We start from the raw sequence: 15,894 nt of genomic DNA, 5'->3' as shown, positions 1-15,894 counted from the left end.
CCAATTCAGGGTGTACCTAACCTCCTGCCCGTTGACAGCTGGGATAGGCTCCAGCACTCCCCACGACCCTCATAAGGATAAGCAGTAAAGAAAATGGATGGATGGATGTTTCTATACATTGAACTTTTCAAATAATGGCCATATTTGTAAAGACAAAAGAAAACAAATAGTGAGAGAGGAGCCCCAGAGGAACATGATTTGAGCCGTTCAGGAGTGAGAATGAATTACTGATTGTCTGATACTCTGTTTTTGTCAGCCTTGGCTAAGTGATGACTTTTATGTAAATATGGAATATTAAGAGTAACAAAAATCTTGAGGACCACTGCCAGCTACTATTCACAGCTATGAGATGCTTCAAAAACATTATTCTTTCTCGTGCCCATACTCCTTGAGTGTGCTCAGGCACACATGATCTATGCTTAGAGGATTGGCAGAGGCATCGTATGTGTGTTTTGGGAGGGGGATATGTTAGTCGTATACACAAGTTGCATTGAATTATGATATCTTAGCAGTCTGCTCCAGTGACTATTTCCCTGCTTTTGCACGAGAATTCTGTGTTTGCATTTGTTACTTTGTGTAAATCATCTCCTGTATATGTTGTACAATTCCTCAATCCAAGCCTATTCGCTTTAATGTGGCTCCACAGGTCAGAAAACAGAATTAGCCTTACAGGAACTATAGACAATTACCAGGATGTAACACCAGCACCTGAACTTCCATTGAACCTCTAATAGAAGAGCTCACTGTCTCACGTGCACTATTTTTCTCTTGCTCTGTTTCCTATCCAGCTCCCTCTCCAGTAATAGTGATCAAAAAGGAGAAGACGTCACGGAACAGCGTTTCCTTGTCATGGTTGGAGCCGGAGCGACCGAATGGTATTATCCTCGACTACGAGATCAAATACTATGAAAAGGTTGGTACTTATTGGATCGCATGGTTGTGTTCTTGCTTCTGTACTAAGTGACCCCCCCCCCCCAAAAAAAAAAAAAAGACAATGCACAAACAGAGTTAATCCTTTGTAGCTGGCTAAACTGAGCTCTTGCAATTTATTGCGTCTGGTGTGCTATGAGACATGATGATGGTTCAACCCTCTGGATTAAATAGAACTTTAAAGGCAAAACTGTAAAGAAATTGCAGGGTTTAAAGTAAGACTCTATGACATTTTTTTAAATTTCACACTTTTGTGCAGTATACTCTTGACCCGGGTTAACCCCAACTCTTATACTAAAATGTGGAACAGTATTTATTTTTCTTTAAGTTATTTTTTCCATACAGTCTAAAATAGTAACTAAAAATTGTCGCTTGTCACATTATGAACATTAAATTACCATTTACTGTACATACCCATTGACGGATTGCAGGAAAATCCACCCTAACCCATCTGAAATTGGACGAGGGCTGGAGTTATCCTCATTAAATAGTTGGATTTATTAGTGCTATTAGTGCTTTTGTAAAAAATATTATTTTTGACAGAAGAGCGTCTGATCCATCAGAAACATCATTACTCCTAATAAAGAAAAGGGCACTTAAAATACCTGTGTAATCTGACTAAAAAGTAAGGTTCTTGGGTATCCTAGACAGGAGAATGAAAGTTAAATGTGATATGGAAACATGGTGAAGTACGATGGTATCTTAATGTAAACCATTAATACACATTTAAACGGTTCTTGTGTTTCGGAAAATTGCATGATTTTATCAAAGATATCCAATTAAAATGAGCCCCGAATTTATTCAACTTCCCCACCTGCTTTTGTCACCACCGAACCATTCGAATCAACTTTTCATTCCTCATCTTGTCATCTTTATCATGTTTGTCTTTGCCTTTTCACACCAGCTTGGTAATATCTCTCCCCTTTACTTATTCTCACCTTTTTCCCCTCATGTTTCATGCTCTGCCTCTCATCTTGTCCTCCCCTCTTCTTAATGGAGTTTTATATTTTATGGCAGACAGTAAACGGGGTCGTTCATTCCTCTGAGAGGGAAATTTGTGCAGGAAGAATTGCACCGGCTTTCAGCGCCAATGCTGCTCTGCGGCTTAAATTTGATGGTGAAATTAGCCGTAGATGTAAGTTTAGTCACTCTAGCAGATTCATTGCGTGTGGGAGAAAGAAAAAAGAAGAGAGAGGGGGGTGCAATGCTGTGTCTGAGAGCAAGGAAGAAAGTAAAATTCACACGTGTGTCCCCAGATCACAGTTTGCTTCAGTGCCAACCCTGGCCCCTAATCTCTTGATTAGTAGGCAGACAGAAGTCTCCTCTCTAAACTCCGTTCCCTGCTCAGCCACCCTTACCTAAGATGCTAATACACGTCTGGAAAACACCAAGGGGAAAAGTTAATGACTGATACTGGGCTTTTTCATACACACACACTTGCGCACACCACTAAAACACAACATGTTAATTCATTACAAGACGAGGAAATGAATAGGTGGGTTTTAAAACAGCGTAAAGCACAGGCCCTTTGCATAAATCCTTGTTAGTCATATCCAGGGACACTTAAGAACATCTACACAAACCCGAACAGGATCTACAGGATTCTACACAGCGACCAGTGAGTTGTAACTTCAGACACAGGGGTCTTCCATGCATGTGAGTGAACAAGGACACCAGTGGGAGACCCCCATAAAAACGCAATATTCAGGATCTGGCTTTTTCCGGTGGCTGGTTTAGGTGAAACAGAATGCTAAAGCTGAAGGCCACATTGGCACAAACAATTTTGTGAAAGACATAAGTACAAAGCCACACTTTCAAAAAAAAAAAAAAAAAATGACGGTGAGACAGGCAGACTGCCAGATAGACTAGGATGAAAAGGCAGATTTTTCAATAAGAAGATGATGAGCTGTGCTGGATAAAGCCTTGGTTCCCCTTCTTTGTTTTGTGGTTTTCTTCATCGTAAGACACATTAAAAAGAAACTCATATTGTATGTACCATCCCTGTAGCACAAGGATTTCACTTACTTTGACAGATGTGGACATACTAAGTTTAAGTTTTCCAATCCAATGCCCTGTCCTTAAATGACCCATTTATAATTTAATATTTTTTTCTTCTTTTAATATACATTTTAAGTAGATTTTTTTTCTGAAGCAATAAGTTATCATATACATGCAAAGTTCAACTCAGTTTTTGAAAGGGTTTTAGTGTTGTTTGTATTTAACAATGTTCTACAGAATATGAACAGTGCACAAGCCGGGAGAGCAAGCAGGCCAGCAAATAGTGACACTATTTTTATATTGAACCCACTTGACAGTAGTTATCTAGCTAAGTGTTATCTAGCTGGAATAAGCAGGGATAGCCATAAAAAGGCATCCTCTGGGTTGCAGCACATTGCTGGGAAAGCTGGAAGTGCTTTTCAGTATTAATGGTACTTTCGCAGATGTGCAAGTTGCCCAAGATGCCACGAGCACTAAGACACTCAATGTATCATCAAAGATTTTCAGCTTCAAGCTGGTAAAAAATCTGGATGTTCTTTTCCTCCTAGCCTGGAGGACACAATTGTCCATGATGTTCAAAGGCAGCGTGGAATGAAGGCTCATTACACATCAGCACATTTAAGGAGGATTCTGTTTGGTTGCTTACTCCTGGAATGGTTTAATCGGTATCATATAAGAAGATGCACTTTATCACATCTAAAGCTTTCCATAGATATATGGTTCGTATGGCACGTGAGCCTTTGAACAGACCCTTAATCAACTTTGACACAGAGATTCATATCTAGCCAAATGGTTCTTGTATGTTGGAATTCCCAAACTTTTAGCTACTAGGAGGTGGAGCCATGTTATATGTAGTAAAGAAAGAAGAACATGATGCAAGCTTCATCAAAACAAAAGTTGAACTAATTGTGAACCCCAGCTGTATGAAAGTGAAATAATATTAATGACACTGTCTTCATTTGTGTTATATGGTCCTTGTGAATTTAACCAGTGTGACTTTCATGATGCTCTATCAAAGGTGTCCTTCAAGTTGTTGAGTAGTTGATTCAAAATCTAACATCTATGATACATATTATACAATTAACCAAAAACAGCCTGCAATGGCCTTGACACATTTCCATGTTCTGTAAAAAGCACTTGTGACCCAACACTGTGCATTTCTTGCGTGTGTTATCAATGTCATCTGTCAAGTACATAGACCTTCACATGCACAAGTTGAGTGTTTATTTGGATTTACATGGAAGGAATCCTGTTTAGATTTGTGTGTGTAAGTGTACACAAGCATTCACTTTCAATCGCTTTGTTTGGATTGCCAAAGCAGCAATTCCGCTATGGTGGTGATCAAGAGTGTAGTTCTATGGTGAGACACACACATGGACAGGCCATAATCACACAGCTTGCCAATGCTATGCTTTGCCCTTTCACATACACACAGACACAGGTCATCTTACCACACCTGTGTGTGATTTTAAAAGGGATCCCATGCTGTCCTGACCATTGAATGGTGACAAGCCGTGAGTGGATTTATAGTCGCGATGAAGAGTTATCCTGATGCAGGCCTGCTGTATCAGTTACCTTCTCACACACATACCAGTTTAAAAAGCTTTGTGCTCTATAAAACTCTAATCCCCCCATTACCGGGCGTGAAGTCTTTTCATATTGCCCTGTGGATGTGTGTTGCCTTTTGCAATGAAGGTCTGTAAATAAACCAGACTTTAGAATGAGGATTCAACTCTGTCTTGACATGGTTTAGCCTTTTATGTGCTTGCCTTAGTTGAGAAAGACAAGGCTCATTTTCAGGATTGTAAAATTAATCCCAAATAGGTTGTTTAACCTTGTTTATCTCCGTTGTTCATCAGCCGTTTTTTTTTCCCCTTGGTAAATTGGTCCAATACTGCTTGTAAGAAAGTTTTAAGATGAGGGACAAGGATAGAGAAAATATATATAGGATCCATACTAACTCCTCTCAATGACATTTTATTACAACTGCTTGTGCGCGCTTGTGGGTAGGAGGAGGCAAACTGAGTATGGCTTCTGCATTCCATTGAGAAATCTCAAATGATTGATTAATTGATAAATGGTGAATAAAACCTAAAAATAATACAAGGACATTTATCATTGGCTTCCCGAATTACTATATAATGATATGTGTGCAGAGAGATTTGTGATTGTCTTGCAGTCCCCTCGTAGGCTCCCTCTAGTGCTACATGAATAAAACAGCCAAAGTTCAGTTCAATTGTATTTACCTTTGTTGCATTCAATCTTTAAGAATTGTTAGTTCATATTTAGGTACAATTTCTGTTTAACTTTTTTGTGCTTTGCATTATAATGAAATCATGATTTTCTTCTAAAGTTTAAATGCTGAAGTTCAAAGTGTCCATAGTGTTAATGTGGCTCTCAGTAATAAGACATATACCCTTTTGAAATGAAACCACTCTCATTTTGAAAACTTCTGCACTACTGAATTTTAATGTTAGTCTTTGTGGTTGTATTTGATCAGCAAAGTTGTATTTTTTACGTGTTACTCGCTGTAAAACATTTGGAAACCACTGTACTAGACCAATGTGTAGTAGGGCCAAATATATTAGATAAGGTTAGATTTTGCTGTATAGAGTGTGAAAACAAAGTTTTTAAAAAGTTATTTGAGTGAGTGAAATTTGAGTGGAGTTGCAACAACTTGAATGGACAAGCCGTAAGTTACAATTTGTTCATGAATATAAGCTTCTCCCCTCAACCTAATGACAATGTTAATATACTGGTAAAGCTATAGTATTGTCTGGAAATGTCACAGCACAGTACGAGGATTAAAGTGTGATTTTCTCTCATACAAGATTCCACATCTGGCTGCAAGGTGAAGACTCGGTTTTCTTGCATTTCTTTATCAGCATAGATCAGCAGGAGAGAAGTAGTAAAATTGAGAGGCCATAATTCATCAGATAAGGCAACACTGTCAAACTGTCTGCATTGTTTTGGTGTGTGTGCTTATATGACAGCCCACACTCTCTGGTGACACATTGCACATGTTGTATTCATTAATATAAAGACCCAAGGCTGTGTATTTAATTCCTCTGTATGTATTTCTGCTTCGTCTGCTAGGAGGAGCAGGAGACCAGCTACACAATCCTTCGGGCCCGGGGTTGTAATGTGACTCTGAACGGTCTCAAGCCCAACACTGCCTACCTGCTGCAGATCAGAGCCCGCACAGCAGCAGGATATGGAGCCAGCAGTCCCAGTTTCCAGTTTGAGACCAGTCCTGACTGTAAGTGGTGCACAAAATATAAAATGTGGTGTTAGTAATATAGTTTGTAAACCATCCACCGATCCATTTTCTGAGCCGTTTATCCTCATTGCGGTTGCCTATCCCATCTATCTTCGGGCAGGATGCCGGATACACTCTGAACTAGTTGCCAACCAATTGAAGGGCACATAGAAACAAAGAACCATTCACACTCAAAATCACAACTAAGTGCCATTTAGGGTCTCCAATTAATGCATGTTTTTGGGATGGGTGAGGAAACTGGAGAAAACCCACGCAGGCACAGGGAGAACATGGGAACTCCACAAAAGCTGGGCTAGGATTTGAACCCTGGGCCTCAGAACTGTGATGCAGATGGTCCAACGATTTTGCCGCTGTTTGTAAAATAACTATTCCAAAAGATGTTGTGTCCATTCTTTGGAAATAACTTTGTATCTATTGTATGATAGCTGGGATAGGCTCCAGCACTGCACGGACCATTGTGAGGATAAGTGGGTCAGAAAATGGATGGACGTATTGTAGAATTGCTGACAACCAACACAAAGCTCACAAAAATGTCGCCGTGTCTTTCAGCAGCCTTCTCCATCTCCAGTGAGAGTAGCCAGGTTGTTGTGATCGCCATTTCATCAGCAGTGGCCATCATCCTGCTCACTGTGCTGCTCTACGTCTTGATTGGCAGGTCTGTCCACATGTCGCAACGGCATGTTGTACATATCTTCTTTGGCACAATCCTCTTGCTCTCCTCCAACAACAAGATTCTGTAGATTTGACATTGCCATCACTAGAAACACCAGCCTTTTGTATTGATAACACTGGTCAACAACAAATTTGTTGTTTGTTGTTGTTGTTTTTTCCGATTTAACCCAATTGTGATGTGTTGAAACCAAATATTAGTTTTCCCCAATCAGATCAACTTTGTGAACTATGGCCACCTTTTTTATTTTATTCTTGCAGTTTTTTATTTATTTATTTATTTTGATTTTGCTGGAGACCCACACATAAAGATGAAAAATCTGACATCCAACAGTTTTGTTGTCATGTCTGCGTTGTTGTCAAAAAATTGCAGCACAGCGAAAAACACTCGTAAATATTCTGTTGTACTGCCAATCTCAAAGTCTTGCATGATTACGCGTGACCTCACAAAACTGAAGAAGAAACACTTCCTGCTGTTCCGAGACCCTAAAATGGCAATGTGCTCAATAAATTATTTTCTTTGGAAAATATTTCTTGCCATCTGAGGAACCCACGTTTTTACATGAAATGACATTGGGGAACATATATGTTCGTATTGGTCAATTTTGGCTGCTTTACTGTTTGGCTACATTCCATCTCACGTCAACATTCTCTGCATCATGACTTTGGAAAAGTTGGCCTTCCCCACACACATGCTGATTTTTTGTTGTTAATATTTAACATGTATATTATTTAAGATTGTTGGTGCTGACCCTAATATCAGAAAAAAATCCACTCTAACACTCGTCAGACCTAATACAATGTCATAGGCTAATTTTATAAGACGGCCGTTTTATGTGCTTGTTTGAGAAAGGGAACAATCAGCACAAAAACCAAGTTCATGGGGAAGGCATTAATGTTAGTATATAGCTGATATCGGCAGTCCATTTTGGTAAAAAAAAAAAAAAAAAAAAAAGATAAGTTTACAGATTATCCCGTCATTCATAAACACTGTTAATTTGCACTCATATATACTCCTACATCCACCCCACATGCACACATGCACCCCCACACACACACACACCGTACTGGGCCAATGGGTGAAGCCTTTTTTGACGTGGCGCAGCTTCTGACCTTCTGTATTTGGATTGGCAGGTTTTGTTGCCACAGCAAATCCAAACACCCTGATGAGAAAAGACTCCACTTTGGCAATGGCCACTGTAAGTACTGGATTGTTTTTCTTCTTCAATCTTTCCTGTCTCCACTTTACAGTCACTGAACTACAATTAGTTGGTTGAATTATAAATTGCTTGAATGTTTTATTCCTGTAGATATTTCTTTCTCACATTTTTTAAACAAGCAATTGATCCATAGGAAAATTACCAAAGCTTGGCATTTTTGCATTGTTCATTGCAGTCTTTCCCAACCCTCAAGGCTCATAATTTATATTTGAAAAAATTAACGGGACATCACCTTACAAAAATGCATACTGGAATAAGGATGACTTCCTGATAGTGCAAGGGCATTTTATTGTTTAGCCTGTCATACTTTGCTGGCATAGATATATGAACAAATATACATTGTTGACAGTAAAATCATTTTCAGACCAGGTCAAATTGGATAATATCCCACCACATACCGAATGATCGCTTACAACTGACAAATGTGCCATTGTACAGCGGTTGGGGAGAGGAAATCGCTTCATGTAATTTTAGTGAGTTGTGTGGGGAGAATTTGGGAAAGGGAATACCGTAATAAATGACTTATTTTTGCATGCTTTGAAGCAGAACTCATTTTCATTTTGGACTCTTTTAACCAATGCAAGCAAAGAGAGGTAATGCAGAGCAAATGATAAATGTCCTAACAGAAAAGAAAAACATGTACTGTGCATACTCAAAATTATTGGGACAGTGGATTGCAAAATATTTCCCCTTGAGTGTATGCCATTTCCTTCAGTGACTGTAAAGCAATAAAATGCAGTTTTTATTGCTGTTTTTGTTTTCTTCCTTTCCATTTTTGTCAGTCTAAAAGCAGCACTAAATGCTGTGAAACCTCTAGCCCTTGTCTTACTAAACCCTAGCATGAATTTTGGCTGTGGTTAAAGTACTAAGATTTCGTCTCACTAGGAATAACTGAGCCCTGATGGAACGCTAAATCTAAGCTTTTGCAATGTGAAAAATATGCGATAATTCTGTCATCCCTTCCTCTGTCTCCCACTGAAGCTCAGCTGACACAATGTAACACAAATGAACACCAGCAAAGTTATTTGCATCTGGTTCTGAATGGACCAAGGTTTTCCCTAAACTGATCAACTTAGTTTTTCATTATTTTTTCTTACTTGGATATATGCCATTCTTATCATCATTTAGAAACATCTGTAAGGCTCTTGTAACATGTGTTCAAGTATATTAACTGGCTTCTGCAGAGTATTCTCATGTATCCTGACATGTTGGAAACTCAGATTACATCACCTTTAAAGTTGAAAACGACAGATCGATTTTTTTTCTTTTGTTTTGATTAAATCAGGGCACTCCAAGGAATGAATGTTTAAATGTAGTAAGTGTTTATTTAAGAAGTGACAGCTCTTGAATGACCATGTGCTGGGACCTGCCTGCTCTCTCCTGCTCCAGTGCGTCTGCCCGGTATTAAGACCTATGTCGACCCCCACACATACGAGGACCCAAGCCAGGCTGTGCATGAGTTCGCTAAGGAGCTGGATGCTTCCTGTATAGCCATTGACAAAGTGGTGGGAGCAGGTAAGATACCCAAAACTGCCAATACAAGTATAAACCTAAATAGCAATTAATTAAATTAAGTATATTGCGCTGATTAAAAAAATAATATATATATATATATATATAAACATGTCTACATTAAATTAAACAAAGTGCACTTAAAAAAAATAAATATTGAGCACATGCAAAGCTCTTGGGTTTAAGTGCAACGGCAGGTTATGTTAAGTGTTTGCCATAAAATGTGCTACTGGGAATGATAATTCATTTTAATGGAGGACACCGAATGATAAATAAATGGCAAGGTCTTTGTAGTTGATTCATCTCATCTGATTTCCTCCTTCTGTAATGTTCCACTTCAAGTATACAGTCTTATGTTTGATAATTATGATAGTCAACATCTCTAAAACACATAGTTTGATCTGTTTCAGTTTGTTGAAGGCTTAAATCTGTACGATGTTCCCAAACTAAATATAAATATCTTGATTAAAAAAAAAAAGACCAATGGGGATGAAAATTTGGATGTGAACTTCTTCTCTTAACAGTACACAGTAGACAGTAAACAGTAACTCACAATAAAACACAATTTAGCAACTAATGCTGTAACTATGGTTTCATATCTTTAAAAATTGTTAGTTTGTCAATGTGTTAAGACTTGATCAAGCCATTTGTTAATGATGATTAATAGTGTGCTAAAATTTGCCCTGCTGTCACAGAAGCAATACCTTATTAATCATTAATAATGCTGTTATAGCTGTTATATCCTGTAAGTTATTTCCAACATTTGTTGACGAGAGTTAATGTCAGTTAAGTCTTAACTACACCCCATTTAACAATCTTACCATAATATATGGTAACATAATCTTATTGTATTCTTTTTTATCATGTTTGGAATGCACTCTATAAATGACCCCCAAATGATAATTGTAACAAGACAGTATATGGTATATACAGAATGTTTGATCAATGAATACTTTATATATACAATAAACAAAGTGTCATTTGTGGAGGGGCCCTTTAAATTTTCTTCCGTCTCAGTCAGGCGAACCAGACTGATCCTTCTGCAAACTGGTGGTGTGTTAAAAGGGAGAGCACTTTTTTTTTTTTTTTTTAAACATGGGACTTTCCCATCAAAGTGATACCCGGCTACACTTAAAACAGGAAGTGAACGAGTGTCCCTAATCAAGCCTTATTTAAAGGAGATCTCCACTCTCTGGGGGTGACCACAAAAAGAGCTCCTTTACCCTGTCTGGTCTGCTCACTGCTGGACAGAGCAGAGCAGGAAAGAACAGGCACGATGTTGGTATTTAGACACGTTGTAATTATTCCGGCCTAAATTCTTCCAGACCTCATTTCTTCACGTCCAGATTTTGACCCATGCTCTGTGTTCCAGAGTCACGCTGGAAAATTATAGTGTGGGCCAGAGGAAGCGCGAGCTCTACAAATGTCTTCGCTCTGACATCACCTTGCGCGCCATATGCATATACATTGTCAAGTACACATTCTTGATCCACTTGTCTAAAGCCGGGCCAAATCCCTGTAGCCAGCTGCAGCGTTGATGGTTGCATTTGAAGCATGCAGTCTGCCTGCACCACTTACCGTACATTGTGCAAAACACACACACACACACTGGCACAGGATGAAGTAAACACGCACACATCTCCTCACCAGCAAGGAATTCTAATCTGAGCATATTGAATCACCTTGCATCCAGTTGTACTAACAGACAATAAGACTGTGTCAGTGAGAATGGAATTTTCTCCATTAGGCTTTTTTAGTTGTATTAATCAAGGAAAATACTTCAGCGTTAGATCACCAGACATAAGTCACAGTTTCCATGCATTTAACTTTTTAAGCAAATGCCAAACACGTAATTATGTATTTATTTATTTATTGTTACTGGTTTAATCTGAGAGCTCTTTAAAAGACCACAGTACCTAAGAAGCACTCATTCATCTTCATGTTTGATAAGTACTGAAACCAGAGCCCGATATGTGCACGGTAAATTTCAACAAGTGTCATCTCTGCAAAACAATTAATGAATAAGACTAAGGAAGATATAAAAATAAAAAAACAATTCCTATTTGTGTTTCTATACAACTGTTATGATTTGACCTTCAGGTGAGTTTGGTGAGGTATGCAGCGGTCGTCTGAAGCTGCCCAGTAAGAAGGAGATCTGCGTGGCCATCAAAACTCTTAAAGGAGGATACACAGACAAACAGAGGCGGGACTTCCTTTCTGAAGCGTCAATCATGGGACAGTTTGACCATCCCAACATCATAAGGCTGGAGGGTGTGGTGACTCGCAGTAAGTCAACCGTGTTCTTCATGATACAAAGCCATTTTACATCTGTCGACTTGATCTCCATATCAAGACTTCATTTTCAAAGTAACATTTGTTTCTTGACAGGTTTATTAACATGTTTGATGCTGTTGAAGAATACACAAAGAAAGATCATATATATATAGATAGATAGATAGATAGATAGATAGATAGATAGATAGATAGATAGATAGATAGATAGATAGATAGATAGATAGATAGATAGATAGATAGATAGATAGATAGATAGATGATAGATAGATAGATAGATAGATAGATAGATAGATAGATATAGATATTTGGATTCACATTCCTGGAGAGTTCTGTCCTCCCTGGAGTCTTTTTACCGACTTGATCTTAAAATGTCTGACAAATGGCCATAAAGTGGCCGGCACCTTCGTGAAAATTGCTGCAGTTTTATCGTGTTGGCATAGTGTAAATCTCTGCAGATCAATGTACTCTGATCAAAGCTGTGTCCTTAGTGAGCATAAATCCATATTTCTTGCATGAGGCCCTCTGGGTCTCTTTATAGGACTATCATCGCAGCACAGGAGGAGTCTTTAAAAGGGAATGACGACAAAAAAACAAAATAATGAGTCTGAACTTTGTGGCTGAGAAACATGCCTGGCCTCTATCTTTCCCTGAGGCACCAACCTTGTTAAGAAGCACTGCAATATAGTGACTGAAACTCTGAGAGCCTCTGCTCACTTAATTGTCCTCAATTTTTGCTTTCCCTCGTTTAATCTCCCTCATTCGAATTCTCTTATTCTCTTGTGTGATCTCACTGTCTAAATTGCTCCATGCCCCTTTTTAATTCACTTCATCTGGATGCTTTACTTAATTCCTCAAGAAGTCAATGTCAGGCCTAAACCCAACAAATACAAATTCATTATATGAACAGAGTTCAGTTTTTTTTGTTCATGTTTATGCCACGCTTGATTTTTATATATTGTGATTTATATTATTTGAAATGGTAAACCAAGTCTTTGATGAACATGCCCATAAACATGTCCATAAACCACCGTAGGAGAATGTATGTACTTTATGTTGATAAATCACTCCGTTCTTCTAGCTGCCTGCGTGCCCATTATTGCTCGTATGTGCAAGAAACATAGTGTGAACATTTGGAGGGATACCCTGAACATATGTTTGTGCATAAACTGAAGCAGCCCAGGAGCAGGGCACAGTTTTGGGTTCACACGCTGTGCGTACGTACATACCACACACACACACGCACATCCACATGCACACCGATGTGGGTGATTTATTAAACTGCTCCTGTTAATTCTTAATCCTGAGACTTTCACACCCCATTTACCTTGCTGCTTTGGGGTGATCCACAGGCTGCATATTTTCAGACACACACATGCATGTTTGACGCTCACACACACACCACACACACACACACACACACATTCAGTCAACCACATGAGCAGAGTAACACAACAAAGGGACTACAGGGCCTTTATCTTTGCTTCCAATGCGAACGGAGAGAAGGATAGAAGTGAAGAGGCTTGAAGACACAAGGGAGGAAGCAGTGTGTGTGTTCCACTCAGTTGCAATAAAATCGTTCTCTAATGAACTCAGCCATCCATCACCAGGCTGTAGGAGTTTAAGCAGAGATGTATAAACTTTACTTGTAAAAGGAAGATTTGTGATTTTTTTCGAGACAAGCTATGTTGAATTTGACCATTTTTTGAGACGACTCAAGAGAACCGAAAACAGAAAATGTTTAATAAAAAGGGCGATTACGTTCCTGTCTGGCCCTGTTCTTCATTGTAATGCACTTCTTTCAAACTTTTTTTGTGTCAATGTACAAAAATCCTCCCGGTATGCTTTAAGACTTATCTTTGATTCCTGTTGCTGAATGGGTTTACTTTCATCCTTAAAATACCATTTTAGCTCAAACCATCTTTCTCTTTCCATAAGTACCCGAAATACTACTGACAGGATATATAACATGGACAACAAAATGCTCGCATAAATCACAATGAATTTGTAATAGTAACGTTCATGTCTTCTTGTGCCTAAACCTAACTGAAAGTACTCTCAAGATGTGTAAAATGTCCGTTTCTATCAATATACATTGATTTGTAGATAAACACATCACAAAATTAAAAGCAGCCAATGTTGTGTGGTTTATATGGTTTAGGGTGAAATATTAGATGGCATGCTGCTCAAACAGTAATTGATATCATCTATTTGGTTGCAGCCTGGTTTGACTTAATTAAAGTGATCAATCCTGACTGGGATGGGAATGTTATTTCTTTCATCGGGGGTGATAGATTTGTTACACTTAAGATATAGTACTATCACTGGTGCCACATCCAATCCAGATGTGAGGACACTTTGTTCACACATGATGTGGAAAGGGAGGAGGGGCATATTCATCAGGATAAAATGGAGATTGAGCATATGGCTGGTGGCAAGTCAAGAGTGAAGCAGTGACAACAAAGCCATCTGGGCCACAACAAGTCTCGACGCCAGGCCTGTTGACTTAACAATACCTGGTTTCAAAGTTGCATAAAGTGATTTTGTCCCCCTCCCCTTGTGTAATAAACCGCATGCTGCCTGCAGTTTGAAACTAAGATGTTACTCTTGATTGCTGACCTTCTGGAGCCACTAAACTAAGTTTTGGGAACTGAAAACTTCTTTAATGGTTTGAATTGATTGCAATTTAGTTCTTATTTTAGCTGCGGGGAAAGACATAGAAATCATGGTATAAAGAAAATATCATCCTCTTTTTCAGGTAAGCCTGTTATGATTGTGACAGAATACATGGAGAATGGCTCACTGGACAGCTTTTTAAGGGTGAGTGCTCTCATATGCGAAACCGCCCTCATAGATGGAAAGATTACATGCTGCTTGCTACCAAAGGTCACTGTCATAATTTTTCAGAAAAAGGGGATTACCACAATTTAAGCAGTAAGTTATCTTAACTTTAGTGGTGTTGTAAAGCTACAATCTGGTGTTTTGATTGAATGAGTTTGTTACTAATACGTTTTGTATGTACTCCCTACAGCCATAAATATTTTTAGGTGCTCAGAATGTTATATAATTGTCTTTTAACAAATATCAGGGTCGCGCAGCTAAAATATTGCCTGATAAGTGCGTGAGGAATCCCAAAAGGTCAGTCATCTTATGACAAGTTCCACGTTAAGAAACATACTATACTCATATAAGCCTCTTTAACCTCAGCATTTGTCTCTGTCAAATAAATCTTTTAACTTTTACTCTTTATTTGGATGTATCTCAGCATCTACAAATAAAATTTTACATTGCAAGAATGAGGGGAGCCATGGAACAAAAAGAAAAACAAATCGTATAATTTTGTGCTCATACTTCTCACATCTGTCAATTCAAACTATGAGTCAGACTACACAATGCCTTTTTTAGTCAAAGTGAAATGGTCCGCGCACAATAAAAAGAATCGCAGTCATGGTGTCATAGCAACCTATAACGACAGTAACCACATGACAATTGCAGCCTCTCCAGGCACCGGTAACTTTGCTTATGGAACGGCTCATAAGCTATGCGGCTCCCTTTCATAATTCAGGAAGCACGCACAAACAGTGATGCTGACATGATTATCCCTTTTCCAGAAATACTGGAAATTCTGCTGAATACAAAATAAATATTCCACGCCCCCTTTTGGCTTTTCCCATCTAAAGTTACCACAGTGACAGAAAGAGATTTTTCTGTTGAAACCCATCTAATTGGCACTGGCCAATGGCAGGAGGTCACACCTGGAAAGATATGTTGTAATCAGTGTTATTGTCAACGAGCTTGTTTTTCCGGTTCTGGTTCAGGTTCAGTTCTCTAGATTGTGTACCCATGACATACTCACAATAATCATGCTGGGAGGGACTTTTTTATTTTCTTATATTTTTACCATGTCTCTGCTGCTTAAAAAGGAGTGACCCGCCTCACTGAAATTAGTCAAAGCATGAGAGCCAAGTCATAACACTGACATCAAAGCATGCA

General features: G+C 38.7%; 1 protein-coding gene across 9 annotated transcripts in view; it reads left to right on the top strand.

Annotated features, from left to right (window-relative positions):
• epha3 (eph receptor A3) overlaps positions 1-15,894 on the top strand; it is an 87,589-nt gene that overhangs the window by 56,149 nt on the left and 15,546 nt on the right. For 6 of the 9 annotated variants that reach the window (XR_009798063.1, XM_061840982.1, XM_061840986.1 and 3 more), the window contains 7 exons: positions 789-913; positions 6,025-6,187; positions 6,758-6,863; positions 8,012-8,076; positions 9,487-9,612; positions 11,710-11,976; positions 14,660-14,721. Coding sequence is in view for 8 of the 9 variants with exons in the window: in XM_061840982.1 (XP_061696966.1) it covers positions 789-913; positions 6,025-6,187; positions 6,758-6,863; positions 8,012-8,076; positions 9,487-9,612; positions 11,710-11,976; positions 14,660-14,721 (914 nt within the window). In the remaining variant the exon portion in view is untranslated. The remainder of the gene's footprint in view (positions 1-788; positions 914-6,024; positions 6,188-6,757; positions 6,864-8,011; positions 8,077-9,486; positions 9,613-11,709; positions 11,977-14,659; positions 14,722-15,894) is intronic. The other 3 variants (XM_061840988.1, XM_061840983.1, XM_061840987.1) reach the window with 3 other exon arrangements.

The sequence above is a fragment of the Syngnathoides biaculeatus genome, chromosome 14 (assembly GCF_019802595.1).
Source record: "Syngnathoides biaculeatus isolate LvHL_M chromosome 14, ASM1980259v1, whole genome shotgun sequence".
Taxonomy (NCBI): Eukaryota; Metazoa; Chordata; class Actinopteri; order Syngnathiformes; family Syngnathidae; genus Syngnathoides; species Syngnathoides biaculeatus.
This window is presented reverse-complemented; position numbering and strand designations above follow the sequence as displayed.